At 39.5% G+C, this 24,420-nt stretch overlaps 2 protein-coding genes across 2 annotated transcripts; one reads left to right on the top strand and one right to left on the bottom strand.

The window, feature by feature from the left end:
- The first annotated feature begins 502 nt into the window (after positions 1-502).
- kmo (kynurenine 3-monooxygenase) lies at positions 503-15,581 on the top strand. The gene is made up of 15 exons (XM_030770376.1): positions 503-664; positions 1,913-1,982; positions 2,656-2,753; positions 4,150-4,239; positions 5,403-5,451; positions 6,608-6,695; positions 7,277-7,442; positions 7,891-7,962; positions 9,280-9,401; positions 10,797-10,944; positions 11,462-11,519; positions 12,079-12,161; positions 13,121-13,222; positions 13,307-13,366; positions 14,671-15,581. The coding sequence occupies exons 1-15, from the start codon at positions 569-571 to the stop codon at positions 14,809-14,811; spliced, it is 1,443 nt and encodes a 480-aa protein (XP_030626236.1). The 5' UTR covers positions 503-568; the 3' UTR covers positions 14,812-15,581.
- Positions 15,582-16,970: 1,389 nt separating this feature from the next.
- opn3 (opsin 3) lies at positions 16,971-23,181 on the bottom strand. Its single transcript, XM_030772925.1, has 4 exons — positions 22,863-23,181; positions 20,377-20,696; positions 17,496-17,747; positions 16,971-17,237 (listed from the first exon to the last, which is right to left on the bottom strand). Exons 1-4 carry the CDS (start codon positions 23,179-23,181, stop codon positions 16,971-16,973), a joined length of 1,158 nt encoding a protein of 385 aa, XP_030628785.1.
- Between the last annotated feature and the right edge of the window lie 1,239 nt (positions 23,182-24,420).

The raw sequence follows: 24,420 nt of genomic DNA, 5'->3' as shown, positions 1-24,420 counted from the left end.
AAAGCTTTCGAATAATGAAGGAACGGTGGAAGAAGGGGCAGGTGTCCAGAGAACAAACCTTCAGGTAGCGTTTACCTGGGCTATTTATGCACAAGAGGTTGTCAGGCTAATTAGTCACCAGCAAACTGAGCAATGGATACACAAAAAGGGGAGGTGACGCTACCCGGCTACAAATGCATCATGAGAAGATTTGTGAGATTGTCAATTTGAAAAATATGTGGTCTCATAACAGCCACAATTGTCAACGATGTTTAACGTCATCTGACGGCCATGAGAACAATGTATACCTGTTGGAGGGCGATGAATCGGCCAAAGTTTTACGCTAGTAAGTGCTTTAGAAAGAAAAAATGCTAAAAGTACAAAGATTGCAAAAGGTGGACCTGCCTCTGCCCTCCGCTCTATTTGCATTGTAATAACGGAGTTTGCACCAAAGGGGGGCCTTTTCAGTGTCAGTTTCGCCCCTCCTCAGTATTTACCTCGTGTTCCCTTATAAGTCTCGAGGGTCACTGTGTATTTCAGCTTCAACAGGTGCTCTCGCGTACCAGAACCCACCGTGTGAAGGCTAAACATGGAGAGCGCTCCGGTAACCGCAAATGTGGAGAGTTTATCCACAGAAAAATCATCCAAGAAGAAAAAAGTTGTTGCTGTCATTGGAGGTGGTTTGGTAAGAATTGAATTCACAGAGAAATGCCAACACTTTTATGAAACAGTTATGCATTTGGGGATACTCTGTAATACCTCGTGATAGATTGGATTTAATTAAGTGACGGCACTCATTACTCATGCAGTTATCAGACAGATTGCAATATGTAGCTTTTACCATTTTACAGTATTGCGTAGCATGCCAGTTTGAAGTCTCTTTGAGTTATACTCATGATATTTATATCGTAACCTGGGAGTAAGTGATCTGAACAACGTTGTACACCACAAGAGTCCATGAGTTACTCATAACTCCTTTTTATCTGCCGAACTCGGATGGTAAGGCGGTTGGTGAGTCCAGATAAAAGTTGCAGTGGACAGTGGAATTGTAGCGAGGAAGTTTACATAGCTGATCGCTTTTCACAGTGTATGATGTGTGTTTGTATGAGCGGTTGTTTTGTCGCTGCATGCAGTGGCAGTAGATTGTTTTGTCGGTTGAATATAGATTTAAACTACTGTTTAACATGTTAGCTATTCATTCATTATCTAGACCGCTTGTCCTGATTAGGGTCGCGGGGGTGCTGGAGCCTATCCCTATCAGGGCGAAAGGTCAGACCTAAGGCAATTTTAGTGTCTCTTCACTAATGTCTTTGGACTCCCGGGGGAAACCCACGCAGACACGGGAGAACATGCAAACTCCACACAGAAAGGTTCCCCGGCCGGGAACCGAACCCGAAACCGTGCTGTGAGGCAACAGCGCTACCCACTGCGCCACCGTGCCGCCCCGTTACCAACTGTTAGCAACTGTAGATAAATTATGCTGCAGTAGGCTAATGTAGACTATGTAGTTATTGGAATGTATCGTGAGCTTGCCGCTAAACACGGATTCTTTACTGTTTGTTCAGGATATCGAGAGCGATTCCACGTTCATTCAAAACACATTTACTCGCACATTGTGATTGTGATAACTTGACACAGATTTATTTGTTTCTTTGAGAGCTGGTCTTCTGGGAATCATCCGAAGAGTGAGTTTGATGATGAATAAAGTCACAGATTTTATTAGAACTTGTTGGGGCAGCACATAAATGATTCACCCCCGATTGTGAAAGCCCCCGACAGTCCAGATTTGGCATTAGTTAATTTAATGAATGGTTTATAGTAACACGTCCGTACTTTTTGAAATTCTTTGTGGGTTTTTATAAGAAGGCATACATTATACAATTTCACAAAGAAATGTTTAATATTTTTCTTCATTACTGTAAAACCCTTTCAGGTTGGCGCTCTGAATGCATGTTACTTTTCAAAGAGAGGCTTTGAAGTAGAAGTCTTTGAGTACCGAGAAGGTAAGGAAAATATTCTTTGTTTTACAGTAATGCAAGACAATTAGACATCTGAACGTTCAGTTTTCTTGTTTATTTTTTGTCTGATGGTCGTGTCAGGTTTTGTTTCTCTATCTCTGACAATTTAATCCCCTTTCTGTGTGTTTGGTTGCATAATTGGAAACGGTTTTGTTAAAACTAAGGTTTTTAGTTTTTGAAATCTGTTGTTAGCGTGTGTGACGTTAAGAGGTCAAGCCTTTTTTCCCCCAGACGACTTGCTGAATAAATATCCCATTGCACTCAAATAATCACTGTGGTTGATTGTCTCACTACCATTGATAACCCCTTTTTTGATAACCCTGACACCTCAACACAGCTAATGAATCCTGGTCTCCTCCCTTCCTAACAGATGCATTGTGTAACTCCTTACAGTATAAGCCGACACTGCTGTGGCTTCTGTTTAGAATCAGGGATAGCATGAAAGCATATGGAATATGCTGGAATGGTGCTAGTTTTTCAATGTCTGAAGTGCACTGGGAAAATGTATTGACTCAGTTTGCCCATAACTATATCATTTATCATGCAAACGTTCTAAATAATAAATTGTGTGTCTGGTACATAGACTTGTGCAGACAGAATACTACACAAGCATCACACAATACCTGACACCTTTTCAATTTTGTTTGATTTCCATCAGATATTCGGCAGGCTAAGCTTGCTCGTGGCAGAAGCATTAATCTAGCCCTCTCCGTTAGAGGGCGTCAGGCACTGGGTAAGGTGGGGATGGAAGAACAGGTAAGTTTGGCTTTTTTCATTGTAATGTACCAAGCTTAGAGTTTCACTAAAGTGTATTCTGAAGAACTCTGTGTACATGTAATGTAGGACTAATTGTGGCCTAGTGAGTGTGCTGTGATGGTCAGATATAATTTGCAGTAGTCATTTTTGTAAACCCCAGAGATTGGATTAAAGTTCTGCATGCAGACTCCATTGTGTGATCACTGAAAGTCTGACTGTTGTGCGGCTGAGATACTCAAACAGTAGCTCAATAACTCAAACAGTGTCAGGTAATTTTTTATAACAATCAAATTAAAAAATTGTCCCATAAAGTGGAGACCTCAGTATTGCCCAACAGTTCTGACTGTCTTTCTCAACTAAATCATGAACTTTAAACTGACACTCCTGCTATTTTGCCCGTGATTGAGAGCCTAAACAAGCCCAAGTTGCCATGGACAGGTGTCTGCAGCTAGAAATGCCCAACACAGCCTAATCCCCAAAAAGACTGCCTAACCCACTAAATACCATTGCAAAATTCACAAAACACCACCACTAATTTCACCAAACTACTGCTTAACCCACAGATCTACCATCTAAACCACCAAAACAGAGGTTAGACACCCAAAAAACATTGTTGTCCTTACACCCTGTATGTGAACAGAGGTATATCAAGAGAATGAGAGTTTTGTCACAGCCAGATGGTCCTGATTTAAAGCCACACTCAATTGAAATGTCCCTCACAGCAGTAACTGCATATATAATCTTTTATTTTTTTTTTTTATATTTGTTGCATTATAGCATTTGTGCCTTTGTTAATACACAAATAAAGAGTCATTAGAAGATATTTAGGGTAAGATAAGGCCTTTAAAGCAAATCATAGTACATTTTTAACAGCTTTGCTTTATATATGAGTTTTCAGGTGAAAATCCAGTCAAATATAGCTCAGCAGATGGTGTTACTGCCTAGTACTTGTCACTAAATATAGGAGATTAACCCAGGTTAGGGCAGCCTCCCTGTTAGTAGCCCCACAGTGGGCTTATGAGGCAGGTTTGAGTTTTAACAGCAGCTGTAGCATCTGGAAGTCTTACACCTACGTGACTCTTCTGTATGGCACATTAGATGATCTCACACCTACAGAAGCATGTAGCGCTCCGCTGTGAACTGAACCTCATCTGAAACCAAATAGTCAGTCAGTTTAAGTTGCTCTTGTTAAAAACTTTCATGTCTCAGCAGACTGGAGGCTATAAAATGTGTCCTATAGATGGGGGAGAGTAGTGATAAAGCTGTTTCTTTGTCTTTGTTTGTATTGTGTTGTTTTATTAGACCTGAACTTGTCTGCCGCATTGAGCTGTCTCAGATAAGGCTCAGCCAATGAAAGTCTCTCTGATACGGGGGTGGTGTTTTGTTTTGATTGTAGATTGTGTCGAAAGGTGTCCCCATGTACGCTCGCATGATCCACAATCTGAATGGAAAACAATATTCCTTACCTTATGGCAAGAAGGGACAGGTAACATGTCTCTCACTCACACACACAGATACTCTTACACACACAAACACACACACACACACACACACACACATGCATGCATGCAGATGCACACACATGCAGACACAAACAACATTCCAACATTCTCTTTTCTTTAAACAGTGTAAGAGTGTGGTACAAAGAGCAGTTGTATACATGTAACAGTTCAGACGCCTTACATCAGAGTTACATGGCTCTCCTGAGTACACTCAGTGCAGATACATGACCTCAGCATGATCGATGGCCATAGATTTCCCTGCTGAATCGATACTACCTCCATGTGAAATGACTTTGTTAATCATTACTTCTACAGTAGTAAAAAAAAAAAAGGAGAGGACTTTCATTCATTGTCTTGAATTATAACAGAGGTCTTTAGATCTACCTTAAATATACATGTCAACATACGTTTCTCATGATGCACTGTCAAAAGACAAGGACAGTGTCTGATAATATGATGTTGGTAAATAAAAAGTGTGATGCATAGTGGAAATACTGCATTGTGCTAGTAAGTAACTGTAATTGTAACTGTACTAGTACGTGTAAAAGCACAGTGCATTTAACACATAAGCAGGCTTTTATCTTCGGTTCAACCTCGTTCATCATAAAGCCACCCTCTGGTCAGCCAGAGATCATATTGACAATATGGAAGAGAAGTCAGATGTGGATTGTCAAAGGATGTAACATGATCTATGGTTGCAGTATTTTTCTAATGCTCTTATCAGGGAGAGAGAGAGAGAGAGAGAGAGAGCAAAAAGGAGAAGGGGATGACTTATCAGTTAACCAGAAAGATGATTTAACATGTAAAGCAGCCTGCACAGTCATAACTGGAAAGATGATTCTGGAAACTTAATACAAGATTATACAGACTGCTTTAACAGAGCAGTGATTTGTCATGAACAGAGTGCAGTTTCACCAGTGATCATTACTCTAATTGAGACTGCTAGTCTTTTGGAAAGGTCATTCCAGGAAAGACTCATCTTGTTGTACCACAGTTTTTAATGTCACAGATTCCCTCATGATGCACTGTTTGAATACTAATACTGCGGCCTGATTTATTCACACTAGCATCAGCCATTTTCATTCTGAAAATTAAAGTGAAGACTGTGATATGGATTCTATCAGCAAATCTGTTCCTCTCCTTTCAGTGCATTCTCTCTGTGGACAGAAGCAACCTCAATAGGGAACTGTTATCAGGTAATCATTTATTGTCTGTTAATGAGTAAGTGGTTTTAAGTGTTTTTGCTTCATCACTCAGAGTCATAGGCTAAATTAGGTTTTGTATTGCTTTGGGCAAAGGTATTCACTCACATTCAACTCACAGAAGGATAAATGCAGTAGACTAGGTGATCAGCTCTCATGGGGTTTTAAAGGCAGAAAAAAGATTGCAAATCTTTTTTCCACGCTGCACACCAATACTGATGGACCAACAGCAAAGTTAACAATTGAATATCAGTTGACAGCACCTGTCATTTCAGTGAGACTCTAATGCTCTGATGTGTCTAATGCAGTTATGTTAGAAGACAGCAGGAGAAGGGCACCTGGTCCAAACTGAGAGTGATTACACACGTATTTCTATACACACAGTCTCTCTCTTGACTGTTTAAAATGATTACAAAATGATGTCTCTCTTTTTTTTTTTTCCTTAAGTGTTCACTGCTTTGTGATGTTTAGGCTTTTATCTTTAGTGCTCTAATTCGTATTTGCTTCTCACTGCTCAGCACAGCACAGCATTATGCAAAAAGGTTTCCGCAGCAGGAGGTACGGTAAATCTCAGGTCTTAGATCAACTGACTGCCTCTCTTTTTCAGTATCTCTCCTCCAATATGTGGATATTAAAATAAGGCAGATTTCCAGTATAGTCTAACACTTTTGACAGTCACCTTCAAAAGCTCTTGAGTGCGCCTGAACTGGAAAATGCTTCACATCGCATGCCTTTTTTTTTTTTTTGTGCAGACGTTTTCTCGAAGCAGAGGTGGATCTGACTTAGAGAGCCAGTTTAGATATAAGGAATTTAGGGAAATCAATCAAGAAATAATTAAACATGACTGAGAAAGTGATTAAGAACTTCATTTTGGGGGAATCTCTTAAAACACTAAAACACTTGACTATGCAGTATAGCTAATTATGAACTCCAGTTACATACATACATGCTATTCTAGGATAAGAAGGGACTAATGTGTTACACATCCCAAATCTACCTTTTTTTCAGTGATATTAAGATGATACATGCAGAGATAATGTAATGTATATTAGAGTATGTAACCACTGGGTGGTGTTTTATTATGTCATGGTTATGAGACAAGGGCTTATGGAACAGTTTAGTCTGTTTTTTGTTCTGTGTGTCACTGCAGCGGCTGAGACATATCCAAACACCAAACTGAACTTTAGCCACAAACTGCTGGACTGGAGTCCTGACAGTGGAACCATGACCTTTCTTCGGTAAATAGTTGCACCTCTGTGTGTGAGTGTGTGTGTGTGTGTGTGTGTGCGCATGAAAACCCTCTCATGTGCCTTTGGATACTTGCTTGAAATGACATGTTCTTGGGACATTGTTACACAATTTACAGCCATATTAAACCCAGTCCATTTTGAGATTTTTAGTGGCACTTACATATTCTGTGAAGCACTGATAAAAACTGAAATGAGATCAGATTCTAAGTTCTATTCAGCCCTGCTCATGTGAAGGGTAATTTTTCTGGTTTATTTACTATAGTCACACTCACGTAGACTCATCTAGAACTTTGGGAGAAAAATAAGTCTTTCCTTCCCTTATTTGCCCCATACTGGGCTTTGGAAACAAAAATCAAATCCTTTTTGATGAAAAACTCTTTCATTCTAATTACAAAGTAAAAAAAAAAAAATCCTTATTCTTTTGTTTGATTCAAACTTTTGTTTGATTCAAACTTGTTTTAAAACTTTATTAAATAATTATGTATTGTCAAGAACAGTACAGTAACCACATTGCTCTCAAGTATTAATATGTGGTTGTTTAATGTTTTTTTCTTTTTGGGTTTATGAAGGGATGATGGGTCTAAGAGGGAGATCCAGGCAGATTTGATTGTCGGATGTGACGGGGCATTCTCGACCATTAGGAAGCAGTTCTTCCGTCGCACTCGTTTCAACTACAATCAGACGTACATTCCTCACGGATACCTCGAGCTTACTATGCCCCCTCGCAATGGGGATGTGAGTGCCAGGCAGAGAGCTCTTATTTCATGTTATTTCAAAGCTAACCATAAGATTTATTGATAATTCCTTCTATGAATAGGCTCAGCATATTGAATCAGTGTTTCATACACAGACAGTGTATGACAGTACGATAGAACTTCTTGTCCTATAAAGCATTTTAAGGAGATTGTATGTTATAATGCAGTATATACAATTTTTGGTAGTATTACAGATATGATTATTGGACTTTTTGAAAAGTTCATTAATTTATGTTCTCCTGATTCTTATGTTGTGTTTGATAGCAGTGAAGTAGGCCTTGACACCACTTTATGATGAGGCTTTTGATGTGGTCTTTAGAAAAACGACTTGACTCTGTTTCAGTTATTGAATCTCTGTCTGTATATCTGTCTGTGTGTCTCTCTCGCTCCCTCTCTCCCCCATTCTCTCTCTTATCTTCCCTTCTTAGTTTGCCATGGAGCCCAGCTACCTCCACATTTGGCCTAGGAACACGTTTATGATGATTGCATTGCCTAACTTGGTGAGTTTCTGTTGCGACTCACACTGAGGGAGAGCAGCAAATCATGGCAAACTACAATAATTAAACCCACATCTGCCCGCATTAGTTTTTCAACCTTTTCCCGGCTTGACACAGGTAGTCTCTCCCCAAAGCTCATAGCTAGGGCAATAAACAATGTTTATTATGTACTCAATAGGCGATTTGTTATTTTTTAACAGGGGGGATGGCCCAATGGTCACTGACACTACTCTATAGAGTCTATAGGGGGATGGCAGGTTAACAAGGGGGAGGCATTCTGGTCATTTTGCTAACAAGGGGAATGGCATCCCCCCCATCCCCCTACAAATCGCCTAGTATATGTACCAGTCTTTTATGCAGGCCAATTGAGGAGTGGAGGACCTGATTTTTACGGAGTCCAGGTTAAGGCTTATCTCTCTCATGTTTGTGATTTCTACATTGCTGGTGTGAATAATCGCTCCCATTTTAAAGTTGTCGTCATGGTAATAACTCCACAGGCACACCTGTAGGGGTCGTTTTCTGATGGTAACAGATGGGAGCTGACGACATAAGTGACCTCTCATTTATCATTTATCACCTAGTCTTCTGTCATCTGTTTGTTCTGGTTATTCTGATGGAAAATCTTAGAAGAATACGGTGAAGACCGTTAAGAAGTGTGGTCGTAAGTGGAGACCGTAGAAGATTCACTTTTGTTAAAATCAGTGGAATCTCTCAATGCTTTTTTTCTGGAATTTCCAAATTTCATGCTAGCGTTCTGCAGCAACACATTCCTGCAGTTAACAGAAACGTGCAGCCATTGGGTACATTCCACGCTCCAAAGCTCACAGCTCGATCTCTGTTTTATCAGTGCATTTTCATGTTCACTGCAGCAGGAGTGCCAGAGCACTGGAGTATGAGCTCGCTCCATTGTGTTTCCATCCTTGTTTGCATACCAAGCGGTTTCAAAGTTATACGTCAAATTGATGAGGTCATTCCTACCTCATCTGTTTATGGCTCCGTTCTATTCATAATTTAAATTTCATTTAATTATTATAGCAAATCTCCCCCTGCTTTCAAGCATTAATTATGGTTTTTAAATGTAGAAAGTTTGCATGTCATCTAATAGTGCTGTAGTAGTGCCTTTTTGTCAAAAGATTTAAGCAGGTAAATTTTGGTTACTTTAGCAAAATCTGTACAAAAAAAAAAAAGTGTATGTTTTCATTAAAAACGGTTTCAAAAAGTCCATAAATTCATTCAGTTTTAGCCCTCTGTCTTCTCTTGAACCAGTGTCTGACACTTCAGATTTTGACATTTAAGTGTTTGCTCACTGTCTCCTTCAAGGACAAGACGTTTACTTGCACACTCTTCATGCCCTTTGATGTGTTCGAGAAGATCACCACAGGCGATGAGGTCATCAAGTTCTTTGAGGAGAACTTTCCAGATGCCATCCCTCTCCTGGGAGTGTAAGTAATGTTTAAGCTCTCTCTCTCACACTCTCTCTCACTCTCTCTCCTTTCTTCCCTGTTTCTGCTCCGTGAGTTACCAAGATGACACATGGAGTTGTCTGCTATGAAGTGTGAAATTACCACTCGCAGGTATATGCTCCACAACAGTGAACTGTTTAACTCTCAGTGAATTGTACACTGCAGGTACAGATACCACAGTGGCACTGTAGTGACTAGCGAAGTGTGTTATTTGATTGATTTCCCAAAGGAGTGAATTGATATGAATGATGCTCAGAAGAGCAGGTGAACAGGCTGTTTGGTTTTGAATGTTTGATGATGAAACCCATCTGTGAGATATTTTGATTTCATCTCCCTTGATTCAATAAAACGTAGGTTACCTCAGTATGCTGTCTCAAGCCCATCTAGCCATAGTTTTCTAAAAATTCGTTTTGTAAAATTTGCAATAGGGAGCAAGAGTGTAGAATTATATTCAAATATAAACTGATGTATTCAGAAATAGAGGACCTAAACCTATATGATTTAAAAATGCTGTTTGGAAACTTTGCAAATGCCGAGCTGCAGAAAACCTTCCAGACACATCTGCCATATCCACTGCCCTGTACTGATACACTGGTTGCGTCATTGTAGGGACTGGTGAAATTACAGGGAATTGTCATTTTCAATTTTGGAGAAGAATGGGGTTAAAATACACAAAAATATAAATATTAAATATTAAGTCTTTTGATGTGTTCCCTGTACTCAGGTGCAGGGGTGTTCATTAAGAAACTAGACCAAGCACCGTAAACTGATTCAAGTCAAATAGTTTCTAAATGGCACCTGGAGATGGACCTTTTTAAAGTTTAGAAACACTAAGGGACTCGTTAACATACTCATTAAGGGACTTAATGCCAGTAACAGATTTACTAGAACATATTTTGTCTATTATGAGAAATATGACATTAGAATAGATCTGATTCAGCTCAGCCTTTGGAATATGACTTAGAGGTGTCACTAGCGGTGAAAGACCATAAAAAGCCCTCTGGCTGTGCACATTTGAATGAACAAACCAAAAGGTTCTTCTGACAAATCAAAAATGTGATACATTTAATAAGCCCCAGGGGGGAGAAAAAAACCAAGCCGTCATAAACCTCTTTGGTTTTCAGTTTTTTTCTAAAATATTTCTGCACTGTGTTCTGAAACAAAGAACGGTTAATTATACACTTCTTTTATCTCCAAAAACTGTGGGACAGAGTGAGACTTGGAAGTGAAATTGTAGTTTGAAACAGGTTGTTCTCATTGGCAGCATTATAAAACGGGATAACCAAAGAGACGTTGTGTGTTTGTAAAGGAAGGCATGGTTCAGGGAAGGTTTTGTGTCTCCTCACTGCTGTATTTCTCTGTGCTGTTTTCCAGTGATGCTCTGAAGCGAGATTATTTCCGAATCCCCGCCCAGGCCATGGTCTCCATCAAATGCTCACCCTATCACCTGGGAGACAAGTGTGTTATTATGGGGGATGCAGCACATGCCATTGTGCCTTTCTATGGACAAGGAATGAATGCGGTGAGAGAGAGAGAGAGACAGAGACAGTGCTTGTAGAGAGATACTGATGATGGAGGGAATAGAACAGAGAATATTTCCTTTCTGAACTCTCTGTTTCAAATTTCAGAAGGAAAAGAATGTTAAGATGATAGTCGTGTCTGAATATGAGAGAGAGCAAAAGTAGAAAGTGCAGTGTGTGAATGAGTCTGCCCTCTGGACATGGGTGTAATGTTTCCACTGGTTATCTCTCTACATTAGAAAGGAAATAAATATATATATTTATACCTGTATTTACACACTGATATATTCATTACATGAGTGAGCATGTTTAACACGTGTCTGTGTAGTTTACCAAAAAGGCTTCTACAGGAACTAGTGTTCTTTTAAATCTAACTCCAAAATGTATTTATTTATGTATTATGTACTTTCCAGTCTGTGTAAATCAAACTAACTGTTCTCTTAATGTTGCAACTTTACAGTAATGGTCTTAGAGCAGCTTGACTCAAATCATGTAAAATCTTTCATCTACTGTTTTCAGGGGTTTGAAGATTGCCTTGTTTTTGATGAAATAATGAATCAGTTCAGTGAAGACTTTGGTAAGTTTCTCTTGACTGCAGTAAGAAATTACAGTGGTCTATTCTCTCCCTCTTCCTTACTGTCATAGAAGTACCCTACAGCTGAGAAGAGGCCTTACCATGCACGTTCTCGCACCGAGTATAAATTCAGCCTTTTATTGCTGTCAGTCCTCTGTCTTCTGCAGTGAAATTAATTCGTTTTGTAACTTTGTAACTGTTTTTCCACTTTAGTACTGTCAAAATATAACCAACTTGTAAAAGTTCATAAAAAAGTTCAAGCAGGCTTTAATGACTGTGTGTTTTTTTGTAAAAAGTCATGAAAGGTCTATAAAGGTTTTTTGCTGACTGTTTTTTGTAAGGGGTTACAGTCGTTCTAAAACAGGTTTTGTTGACCGTCATTTGTAAAGGTCTATGAAAGGTTGCTGATTGGTGGTTGTAAAGGGTTATAACAGATCTAAAAAAGGTTTCGCTCACCGTTTTTTGCGTTGTCTCTGTAGATGATTGATTTGATTGAGACAGTTGCATTTATGCGAATGCTGCCGTCTATGTGACTGAGGCGTGCTTGTTTTTTGACCTGTAGGTGCTGTGCTGGAAGAGTACACAAGAATCAGAGTCCCAGACGACCATGCCATTGCAGACCTCGCCATGTACAACTACATAGAGGTACCACAGTTTCCAAAAACAAACCCTCTAACCCCATTACTACAGAATGAGGCATCTTTAACTGAGAAAGTACAATTACTGTAATATGGTGCATTAAGTATCAATCCTGCTTCAAGACTAAAGCCCTGTCTAATGCTATTGAACTTAATTGCAGTGTAATTTGGTCTGTGTAGTGCTTTTGACTCTAGATATTGCCACACAGCAGCTATACAAAATCTTGGGTATGAGACATTCGGTGAGCACTTCTCAGAACTCAGTAAGTGGGAGACAATTCTCTTTTCGCTGGCACCGGGGCAGTCCACGTAGTCATTTAATCAGGCTACTTTTTGTTAAAAGCAAAGTGTTCGCACGGTGGTATTTGTCTATAAATGCAGACATTCGGTGCACCCTGTTTCTCTCAAACTCCTAGGTCTGGCAGTTCATGTACAGGACAGTATCAGTCAGTAGGCACAGTGATCATGTCTCTATTGTGTAGACAGAATCATCTGAAGCACACTGGTTTTGCAGTGCGGGTGCCTGTGCTACTGTCCCCATGACAAAAGGGCAGAATGTTTTCTGTCGGTGGATGAAAAGGGACCATTCCTGTCAAGCACAGAACAATGTACAACTGGTTTCTCATTGGATTGGAAGAGAAGATCTCTCCTTTCTTGTTCATTCGCTCTCTCACAATGGCTATAATTGCCACAAGTGCCACGTCTTCTTTGCCAGCCGCAGATCAAACGTGACGGCTGGAGAGCTATCAGAGGGAGGCTTCATCAGAGCACCTGATTATGCTGCTAATTTTAGCTCCTCACGATCTTCTCACATGAACAAACCTAACGCACGAGGGACAATACTAATATTCTCGGATGCTGCTCATATTCATGCAGTGAATAACTGAGGAACTGATATAACTGTTACTGTGTTTGATAACGTTTAACAATTCATTTTATTCGTGTGTTTGTCTGTGTCTATCTCAGATGCGAGCACATGTCAATTCCAGATGGTTCATCTTCCGGAAATACCTAGACGACATGCTTCACTTTGTTATGCCAAAAACCATCGTTCCTCTATACACAATGGTAAATTGCTTTTGGTTGTTTTTAGCGCTATCTGAATTACTGAGGGACATTTTCTCACTGATCTGTTTCTGCCTTTTTTTTAAGGTCACATTCAGCAGAACACGTTACCATGAAGTAGTGAAACGCTGGCATTGGCAGGATAAGGTGAGCAAAACCATTCAGGAGAGAGAGTGACAGAGAGAGAGGGAGAGAGAGAAATGCAGTTGTATTTGTTCTGTCACCATTTTCATAATAGAGGCCCATTACACGATACCTGCTGCAGTTATTCATTGTGTGTATATGAGTGTTTTTGTGGTCAGTGAGTGATAACAAAAGATAATTGTAACAGAGGAAATGAGAATTGTGATGTTTCTGTCAGCTAAATTGGTCTGTCGCACGAAGCCAGTGTCTCTGGCAATGATTCTGAGCTTTATCTGCAGCACTATGCCCATGTATATGGCAATGTTTCTGATTGGCTGAGAGCCTGCGCTCTGATTGCTTCTGTCAAGTCTCACTCAAAGACCTTGATTGATGAGGGGGAGGGAACATCAAGGCCTTGGCCAAGGCTCTGCAACCTTGCATGACACTCGATTAGTCACAGCTTTGACAAAATACCCCTCAGCCTTCGAGCACACACGCACTATGTCTTCATAAAAGCCTTTCAATATCATTACAGACATCTTCCACCGCACGACAAGGATACGCGATTTCTGCATAATGACTTAACAACAAGGGCTTGTGAATTTAAAAAAAAAAAACTAATTTAGACACAAATGTTTCTCATGAGAAGTTGAAGATTGAAGTTACAACTCATTGCAGTTCATTAGGGCTGGGTATAAATGTCAGAGACAGTTATGTTCTGAAACTCATAAAATTCAGCAGTTTGTGATGTTCTGCTCTACAGTGCAACATCACTGTCATTTGTTAATCAAACATCAGACAATGATCCTTTTTATTTTTAACGAGCACAAAGGTGTAATGTTGCAGCTTTAAAATGCATTGTGCACACATAATTTCAGTGATGATTTCCTAAATGAACTCACAATTTATTTTAGAGTTGATAATGTTGAATTATTGACAGTCTGCATGACGTCTTGTTTGGAGTATTGTTTAGTAATGTTGGCAGGTCATAGGTCCCTAATTGGCTTTGAGCTCTGGTACTATGAAAGCTGCTCTTGACCAAGGGCACATGAGACAATGCAGAGCTCTATTGATGTTTCCATTACACAGACAGCGTTTAAGAGTTTCATCCATACGTCACTATGATCGATACGAAATGAGACTGATGTAAAAGAGGAAAATACTACTTTGTACAAAATTCGTTTGCTGGAAACTACATTTATGTTATTGATACTAAGTTTATCACTGTTGTTGCTTTTTTTTTTAATCATTGTGTCTGTTAATATTTTAGTTGCTCTCGTAGAAGGGTTGATGAAGCATCATAATAAACTGTCTTTATTCTCCTGCAGGCGATCACCAATGGCCTGTGGTTTTGTGGGATAATGGGTCTTGCTGGAGGTTCCTATCTTCTCTTCAAATACCCTCCAAAGATCCCTGACATCTCAGTGGAGCAGCTACAGAGCCGCATCATGGGTCTCAAATGGTTCTGAAAACCAAAATTAGACACAAGAGCCTGCCCCCAATACCTTGAAGAATTGTGAAAATCAATTAAAGTCCAACTGTAATCCAGATTTGACCTGTGTATTAGATAAGGCTTTGATTTAGCTCCATGGCCATGGATTATGTTTTGTCAAAGTATTGACCAGACCTCTTTTCCTGTAATTATAGCAGAGGCTAATTCGACATTAACAGGTCCTTAGAGAAACACTTACTCTTTGTGTGATAAATGTGTCAACCATTCGGCAGATAGAATGTCTTTTTGCGGTGGTGTGGGTGTTTGTTAACAATATGCCTTGATTGCAGACAGCACTGGATGGAGCGTCTTATTCAGAGGAAGAGGAACTGATGACTTTGACTGTTAATTTTTCATTAGTAAGCTCCATCTCTGTTCTCAACAGTTTCCTGTATTATAATGAAATTAATTTTTATAATCAACCTCTGATGTCGGTTATTCTTTAATAATACAACATGAACAACGTACAGTGTAATAAAATCTTACGACAGCATGGGTCTTAATTAACTGTTTCTTAATGAACAGGGTGGCAACTCAGTCTCAATCCAGTCTCAGATTTTGAGAATTCCCTGTGAAAATGTGTGCATCTGTTGCTTATTATCTTTAGTTATTGTATAAGCTACAAATTCCTTTGAATAAGTCGGAATATGGCATTCCTCAAGCGCCATATTGCATTGTTCTGTACATTAATGCAGATGTTTACCTTGTGTCACATCTGGAACTATTACAAGACTTATCTGCCTCTGATCGTTGTGGTTTCTCTGTAACGTGTTTTTCTATAGATGGGAATTTACTACTGTTTTTACTGTTTACATTTTGAAATTCCAAAAGTATGTCAATGTATGACTTCCTTTGGGGCAATGATATACAGTAACCAAATTACATACTGTGAGAAAGACATTCCACTCTCAAGTAATGAGTCTTTAGTATGTGTTTTTAAAACATTTAAAAAATTTCAGTGTCCAAAATATCCAAAACCAGTAAATCTAAACAAGGTCATTGAGTGCATTTGTATGTAATTGCAGATTTTTTTTTGGATGAAACATACAAAAAACTGATTTGATCAAAACATAATCCTGAGGTACCAACAAAATTAAGTATTAATTAGCTCACATGTGAAAAGCATGAAGTTCCCCTTCAGTGGACACGAACAGGTGCTACTTCAGCTAAATTAACTTCTTATCTAAATATGGTAATCTGCATTCATTACAATTAACCTCTTTACAGAGCTAGTGACCTTGAAGAACAGCTAATATTTGCAAGTGTTAACTAATGTTAGCAAACATCCTCTGTAATTCTAACTATATATATATATATATATATATATATATATATATATATATATATATATATATATTTTTTTTTTTAAAAAGGCGTTTTGAATCTGACATAGCCTGCAGTGACTGTTGAGAAAGAATATGCTTAGGTAGAAACATAAGCCTTCCGGAAAAGTCATGAGTTCTTGTTCGCTGTATCCTGCTCCCGCTCTTTTAAACTCTGAATGATACAGGGAGGTTATTTCACACTAGCTGATAACAGAAATTAAAAGTATGAGTCATAGAATTTATGTGAAAATAAGGTCTTTTTATTGGCTCTGTACATGGAGGGTTTCGCCTGGAGAAGTCTTCTTCATCACACCACACAGCTGTGCACTAAACCAAACACAAAACTCATTTTCTGTGATGTACTGTTTATACCTCTCTGCAGTATGGGAGCATACGCAAATACTGAATGTTACAGTAAGTAAACTGAAAAAGAGCTTTGAAATGAAGTTTAGGAAGAAATATATAACATAGAAATATGTTCATAAAAAGAGATTCATTGGACTGACAGTAACGATAAGCATGTAGCACCACTCGCCCAAAATGTGAGTTCAGTCCTTATAAAATGTGTTGATACATTCAGTTTCTGGACACACAAGTCAAGGAACAGTTTGCTCTGCTTCGGCAGTGCCATTAAATAGTGACTGTCCCTACCTAAAGGGCATAGGATTAGAGACTGTGCATAGAGCACTGCTCTTCATTGCCATGGAAAATCATTTTGAAAAAAAAAATAACGTCTTGGCTTTCCCCGAGGTGTTCTGCAGAAAGAATCAACACAGTAAGTGTCACCATGGCAACGGGGTGTCCTTAAGGGTCAAAGAGGTCGCACCTGGATGATGTTGATCTCTGTGTCGTTGCTGCACTTGGACGTGAAGTCCAGTGGGTGTGTGTCATTACTGGCGATGATGAAGACGATAGAGGAAGAGCTGAAGGTCACCCTCTTCTTTGGCCTGTCAGCTCTGCTCTCTGACATCACAATAGGGCGAATCGGGCGTTCTGCACGGGCAAGGGGGCGGTCCTTAATACTGCGCTGCAGACGAGCCAGACGAGAACACAGCAACTGCAAGAGACTGCGGCGAAACTGTGCGTGAGGGGGAAAGACAGAGAGACAGCAAGAGACGGCGTGAAGCATCAGATCATAAATCCCTGAAACAGCATTAAGAAGCTTTTACTGAGAGCAGAGACTTAAAGAACATTTCATTTGTTGTTCCATCAGTACCTAATCATTCACAATAGCAATTCCCCTTCAGTAAGGATTTATGCAAATGAAAGAATATTAAACAAGAAAGAAAGAAAGAGAAAAAAGGGGGTGCAGTCTGTGCTGAGTAACAGTATTTACCTTCCTGCTCATGAAAATGTAGATGAGGGGGTTGTAGGCAGTACTGGACTTGGCGAAGAATGAGGGGATAATGGCGACAGTCGGAGTGACCACACTCTTCCTCCCGAACGCTTCGATCATGGATACCACGGCATACGGCGTCCAGCACACCAGGAAACAGGAAATCATCAGCAGGAACATGACCGCCACCTTCTTCTCATAGCGCAGGATTTTAATGATCTGAACCGTCTGCAGGTCCTGGATAGAACGGAGCTGTAAACAGAAAAGATTTTCAATTCAATTCACTTCAGTTCAACTGAGTTCCTTTCAACAGAAATGAATTCATTTTAGTTCAAGTGAACACAGTACAGTTAAATTCAGACTCAGTTCAAAAGGGCTCTATCTGTGTAACATAAGGGCACTGACATTATAGCATTTTGAAATTGTCTAAGATTAGAACAAAGAACCTTTGAGATGAATCAGTCTCACAGGATTTGTAGGAGGCAATCATGCCCCGGCTGGCACCCGACAAAAAACCTTAGAGGTGTTAGAGGAGTCAATCTATTCTAGTGGACACAAGGACAGAGGAGGCTATGGAGAGGCTGTAAGAGCTTAATCTCCTAAAACTACCCGTGAAAGGACGATGAAAGTGACACGGAGCCTGTAAAAGCAGGGACATTTCTATCACCACTGAAAGAAAATTTATTTTGATCCTACCCTTTACTAATAATCCAGAAAGCCTACAGAAGTCTTTAACAACTATGCTAGTACATTGTGATTACATATAATACATGTTTGCAGTATGTGCACTGAAAACGTCTTATTACTATGTAATACAAAGTTGAACTGTAGGAAGATATCCATGAGGACAACACAATATACTTAACTGTGGTTAATTGTGAATATACACAAAAGGACTTCATTCCTTATTTCTTATACAAGAAAAGAAAAGATTTCTTTCTAGGTCATAGTGGGAAATACAATTCATATCATTCTCAGACAGAAAATCAATCATAATTATTTGGTAAAGTGTTTGAGCATTCTTCAGTTCATTGTTAAAAGACAAATGTGAAAACCATCTGTAATGTACGCTTTGCTTTTGAGGTTTCTGAAAAGAATCTGAATTCTTTGTGCTAAGTATTCCACTGAAGTGCACTCAGCTGCAAAGAGAAACTCTTCAAAGACTTATTCATCCAGCTCAAATTCACCTTAAACTTTTTGCCAATTACTGCCTGCACTAAAGCATCAAAGACAGCACATCTGAAGTCTGGGGTTACTGAAGGTCAGCGGGCAAAAAAAATTTGCTGTGTCAGTACAATCCATCCTGAATTTACCAGTGTTTAAACTGCCGCAGAATCTGGAACGGAACTAGGTCACCACTAGGGGTCAGAGTGATGTTTTGTTAGGTGACCGGGACTCAGTGTGTGACAATTTAAAATTACTTGATGGTTTCCCACCTTTGTTTTAGGCATAGAGAGGAGTAACTTTACAATGTTGTGTTATAGTCATTAGGCCTGAAATATTATTTGCATTGAGTGTCCTATTAGGTCTATAATACTTTGACTGCCATTATCTTCCCTGGCTTTGAATACCTTACAGAACTGACTGGATAACATTGAGAAAATTGCTATAATTTTACCTCGTTGTACTTTTTTCAATCATTGATTCCATCATTCATGCATCCATCCACCCTTCTATCCATCCAGTCATTTATTCATTTGATCAAAACTCAAAGAATTACTATCTTGTTCAGATTACCACAAACATTCACTTATTCATGACACAAATTTGCTACATCATCCCTACAAATCAGAGAACTAGAAGTCTGAAACAGTTTTACTCTGAGAATGATCAAGCATCAGTAACAGAGTCAAAGACAATGCTTCACTGGTTCTGAATGTCAGCATATTCAGTATATTTTCTAATTGCCATTTTGACTGTTTGAGGAGTACACATTTCCTTCATAAACTGATGAATATTCCTGAAAAATGTGGGAAAGACTGAAGAATTTTCTGCTGTCGCTTCTTGGTTTGAAGAGTGTAGTGTGTGTATGTGCACTTGTTCCAGTTGCATGTGTACGTGTTCGTGCGTGCGTGCGTGTATGTGTGTGTGTGTCTGTGTGTGGCAGGTGAGTCTCCGGTGATGTGAAGCTGGTCCTGTAACTGGGGAATGGTGGTATAAGGGAAACTGGTAAACTAAGCAGAAGTAATAACTTTCTTCATTGGGTCATAAATAGTTTATGAAACACAGCTGGTCAAAACAAATACACATTTGGGTCAAACGTACACACGTACACACACGTACACACAAACACACACCCACACACACACACACGCACACGCACACGCATGCACGCACCCATTCCCATCCTCAAAATCATCTTGTCATGTTGTGTGCTTGGGGCTGTATGGCTACACAGCTCCATGAAAAGCCTAGGCTATTTATGTACCCCTTTATTTATTTATGTACACCAAGCACACAAACATGCCCTTTCAGCAACACAGGTGCCTTTAGCGGCTTTGATTTGGCCTGCACAGAAGTGTAAATAAGGATGTTATGACTGGGTGGTTAAATGAAAGAGAGCGCGGAAGAGTGAGAAACAACTGACAAACGAACACTGAAGACAACAGAGAGAAGACAACAGCTTTGTGACGTAGGAAAACGAGACAGAAAATTAGGAGGTAAAGATAATCTTAAAATATGAGAGACATATGAGAAAAGTAAAACTGAATTTCGATCCAAATATCAATCTGGGCAGGAATCTGAATCTGAATTTGAATTTGAATGAATATGAACTTCAATCAGAACCCAAAAATGCATCTGCATTAGTAAGATGAACCTAAGTCTAAATTTGACTTTAAAATACTGCATCCCTAAGTGAGAGGAATGTGTCAGTTCTTACCATGCGTACAGTGTACAGGATGTTCCCATAGCAATAGGCCATGATGCCGACAGGAACGAAAAAACAGGCTAGGAGGAAGAAGAGGATGAAGGATGCATCGTTTGGGTCTTTTGATGCCCAGTCAAGTGAGCAGCCCAGTCCATGGACCTCCAGAGTGTAGCGGTTCCAACCCAGCAGTGGAGCACCTGTCCAGGCCAGGGAGTAGAGCCAGATATGGGTGATGGCTCTCCAGGCCCAAGGGAAGTCAACAACCTGGGCATGGACCACCCGGATGTAGCGCTCATATGCCAGGGCACAGAGGGTCATGATGGACACAATACCTAAAGTATCCAAGAGAAGAGAAGAGAAGAGAAGAGAAGAGAAGAGAAACAGTAAAGTATATGCAAACAACATAGTGGTGCTTCCTCACTCTCTCTTATTATTTTTTTCTTTGTATCTGTCATGAGATGTGTGAGATGCAGTGCGTGGACAGTCAGCCCACTGTCACTAAATCAATTAAGAAGCTGGGCTTGCACAAATTACCACTGCCAGGTTCACTTCACTCTCACACACACACACACACACACACAAACACACAGAGCGTCTGACTATTCTCAGCAGGTTAGAGGAGTATTGACACGCTGAACCAATTACCCAGTTTTAACGTTGCTGCAGTGACAGCATTGCACTGTTGGCAAGGTGATCATGGAATGTTTAACTGGGCTAATCATGTCAGCGTGAGGTGCACAGGGCTGAGAATGTGTCTTGATCATTTACATCGCTAGGCAGATTTCAACCTGAAATCCACCTTCATGACTAATCTTATCGTCTAGAGCATGAGACTTTGTAAGACATGAAGCGACACAAGTGTTTATTACACGTTTTGAGTTACTTTGCAGAATGCTTTAAAAGAAAAACTTATAAACAGATTGTGTTGTGATATACAAGTTGACCACAGTGATTACTCTGCATTTGTCAAACATTTTTATCTTTTGATTTGGTTTGCTCTGGAAGAGTTTTTCATTTATTTAACTGGATTTTTATTCAGTTGATTTAAAACTGAATACTGACTTCATTTTATTCATCACTGTCTATCAGATCACACGCAATGCTAATGTCATGTAGACGCTCTCTCATACAGGAATAATAATATGCAAAGGCGCTAACAAATCTCAAGATATGACACAGATGGAATATTCCATCTCCATCTTTTCATGCACAACAGACGCATGGGAGATGGTATGAAGTTGTAACTCTGTGTTGACTGCATAAGTCAACTGCTCTGACCTTGAGTGCGGTCCAGAAAACACTGCAGTAGCGACCGTCTATGGCACTGTAACTCACCAAGTCACTTCGTTGAAATATGAACTTAAAAATGAACATAAAACCTGGTTTGGTTAATAAACCACAAAAAAAAAAAAAAAAAAAAAAAATCACAGCTATGTTGTATTTGATTCGATATGATACTGAGGTATTTACTTATAAAAGTCATTATTGTCAGCCTCAGTGCCTTTTTCAACCAAACGGCGGCAAACGTCGCTCTGGCGATTTCCATATAAATGCACAATGGACAGAGGAGAGGGCGATAAGTCAAAGGCGATGCCAGAGCTCAGTGTGATAAAATAGGGGGAAAGTGACCAATAAGATATGAATTTGTCAAGGGCAGCGAACTAACAGTTGCAGTGACAGTATTGCAACCTCTGTATACGTTCATCAGTTTACGTTCAATTTATTCATTTTTCGCCGAGAAAGAAAGAAAAAATGTGCTAAATTATGATAACATTTCTGTACAACTTGAACTCAGCTGAGCTGCTAAATCTATTATAGTGTGATCACCGATATGAACCACTGATTTTTAAAACGCTGACAGCACGGAGCCTCCTGCGTGCGTGGAAATAGGCAAAGTACATGCATTCAAGCAGATTAAATAAATGTATGAAAAAAGTATTTCAAGTATTACAAAAAAAACTTTAGGGTTGCTCCAACCCATTTTAGTAATGTAAAATTGTCCTGGGAATCCCCTGTCAAACTGAAACACGAATCGGAGTCACTTTAATGGATCGCATTACGCGCGAAGTGGGGTTCGGGAACTAAGGAAACCTGGTCATTACTTTCGCTTTTCGCCTTTTCCCTTAAAGTCCTAGCTTTGGCCTTAAACAGATTATTTACGTTCATGTTACTAACTGCATGAAATATGGAAGATGCATTAATCAGCCTGCAAATAAACCAGGGCAACCGATCATTTTCATGCGCAAGAGGTAAACATCATCACGACTAAAGTCACTCGTTAACGTCAACACAAACAATGCGCCAGTTTACCACAAATGTAAAACTTGTAACAGTTTGAGATCAAGTTTTTGAGATTAAACCTTTAAATCGTTAAAGCCAATTATCCAGTAATACAGCTGGCTGTAAAATAATGAATATCTTTTGAAATATACAAAATACCTTAGGTATTTTTCTGAATTTGTGTACGTACTTCGCAGTAATACAAAAATATAACTAACCAAATAAACTGTTGCTGAATCCATCCCAAACGCATGTCGCCGAGTTCCAAATCCACCCTCCTTTTATACAGGAGATGAAGGTGAAATTAATTCCTATTAGGGAAACCAGTAAATCACTTATGCTTATGTTCACCAGTAATAAATTAGTGGGCGTCCGCAGTCTCTTGAATCTGTAGTATAAAACAATGACGATGACATTGTTGCAAAAACCAAACACTCCAATCGTTCCAATTGTGAAGGCAAGAAGTTTGTAGGTTGCAGCTGCAAAAAGATAATTTTCTTCCTTTGGCTGAGTCTCAGTTTCATTCACAGGATTCATTGCGTGTGTAACTTCACTTCCAACATTGTGCAGAGCATGGTCACTGTGCGGACAGCACGCTCATAACAGCGTGGGTGAACTGTGGTCTGCGATGCTTCAGGATCTCCGCTGCTGCTGTAATCCGATTAGGCATGCGCCTGCGGACGGTAGAAATTAGGGCAATTTAATGAAGGGCTATGGAGTTTCAGATCAGTGTGCCAGCACTATTAAGTTCTCCACGCAGTCGTCATATGTCACGTGATGCAATTTTCTGTCCATCATGGTTCTGAAGGGACGCACGTGGGAGCCAGTTGCCAGCTGCGGAATCTGTACCTCAGATATTTCCAGTGCAAGGGCTGTTTTGCAGTTTATAAAGGGCACTAAATTTTCTATTCCTGCCTCATCACTATAACAACAGAATCATGAAATGTAGAGCCTGTGTTATTTGTCTGTTTGTTTGTTTATGACAGGTGGCATTCTGGTGCTGCTCTTCCATTTAATCAAAAAAAAACATGCTTATCATTTGTCAGGTAAAATAGATCTATATCTTGCACATGACTCAGTCTGATGCTGAGTGTGATGTCTGTGTTTATTCATGGGATAATTGTGGGTCATTGTTATAAACAAGACACTTTAGAGAGTCATTTGCTGGGCTTCGGTACACTGAGTACCTCAGTGTCATTTGCGCAAACACCAGTGACACATCTCCTCCCAGTTACCAGTCCTATTTTGGTATGGTAATCCTGCCATACTGTTTTCTGAGATATGTTGAAAGAGGGGTCTGAGTTATAGTTATTCACATACTCTTTGCTAGATTGATAGAAACAGTATTGGTTAGTATTAAGATTATATTATAATGACTCTTGTTCTTCCCTATCTCCAAAATTCCTGTCACTTTAAGGGGCAAAGAATGATTTCTGAAACACATCTTATTCTTTGATTTATCTAATGAATTCTCTTTCATGGAAATGCCTGTGATTTGTGTCATCATTCTGTCTTAACAAATGAAACTATTATGCCTTAGATGTTCAAATCTCAGATATTTAAAAGTCTTCTAAACTTACATCTCTAGATTTAATCCCTCCAGAATTTATAAGCAGAACTTGTCTTTGTGTCGTTGCATACCAGTACAATGGGTCACCAGTGTGACTGACAGCCAGTATCTCAACCCATGCCATTTACTGTATATGACTTCAGATCATCTCCTCACATCAGCTCCTTTCAATTATGTCCATTTGTTAGGCAATGCTGAGTAACTCA

This window comes from Chanos chanos, chromosome 4 (assembly GCF_902362185.1).
Source record: "Chanos chanos chromosome 4, fChaCha1.1, whole genome shotgun sequence".
In the NCBI taxonomy this organism is placed as follows: Eukaryota; Metazoa; Chordata; class Actinopteri; order Gonorynchiformes; family Chanidae; genus Chanos; species Chanos chanos.
Note: the sequence above shows the minus strand (reverse complement) of the source record. Positions and strands in the feature narration are given on the sequence as shown.

Coding starts and splice junctions, on each gene's coding strand:
- kmo (XM_030770376.1), top strand. CDS start 569: ATGGAGAGCGCTCCGGTAACCGCAAATGTGGAGAGTTTATCCACAGAA. Junction 10,945..11,461: donor ATGGACAAGGAATGAATGCG/GTGAGAGAGAGA, acceptor TACTGTTTTCAG/GGGTTTGAAGATTGCCTTGT. Junction 12,162..13,120: donor CCATGTACAACTACATAGAG/GTACCACAGTTT, acceptor TGTCTATCTCAG/ATGCGAGCACATGTCAATTC.
- opn3 (XM_030772925.1), bottom strand. CDS start 23,181: ATGAATCCTGTGAATGAAACTGAGACTCAGCCAAAGGAAGAAAATTAT. Junction 17,748..20,376: donor TCCTGTACACTGTACGCATG/GTAAGAACTGAC, acceptor TTCTGTTTACAG/CTCCGTTCTATCCAGGACCT. Junction 17,238..17,495: donor ACATTTTCATGAGCAGGAAG/GTAAATACTGTT, acceptor CCTCACGCACAG/TTTCGCCGCAGTCTCTTGCA.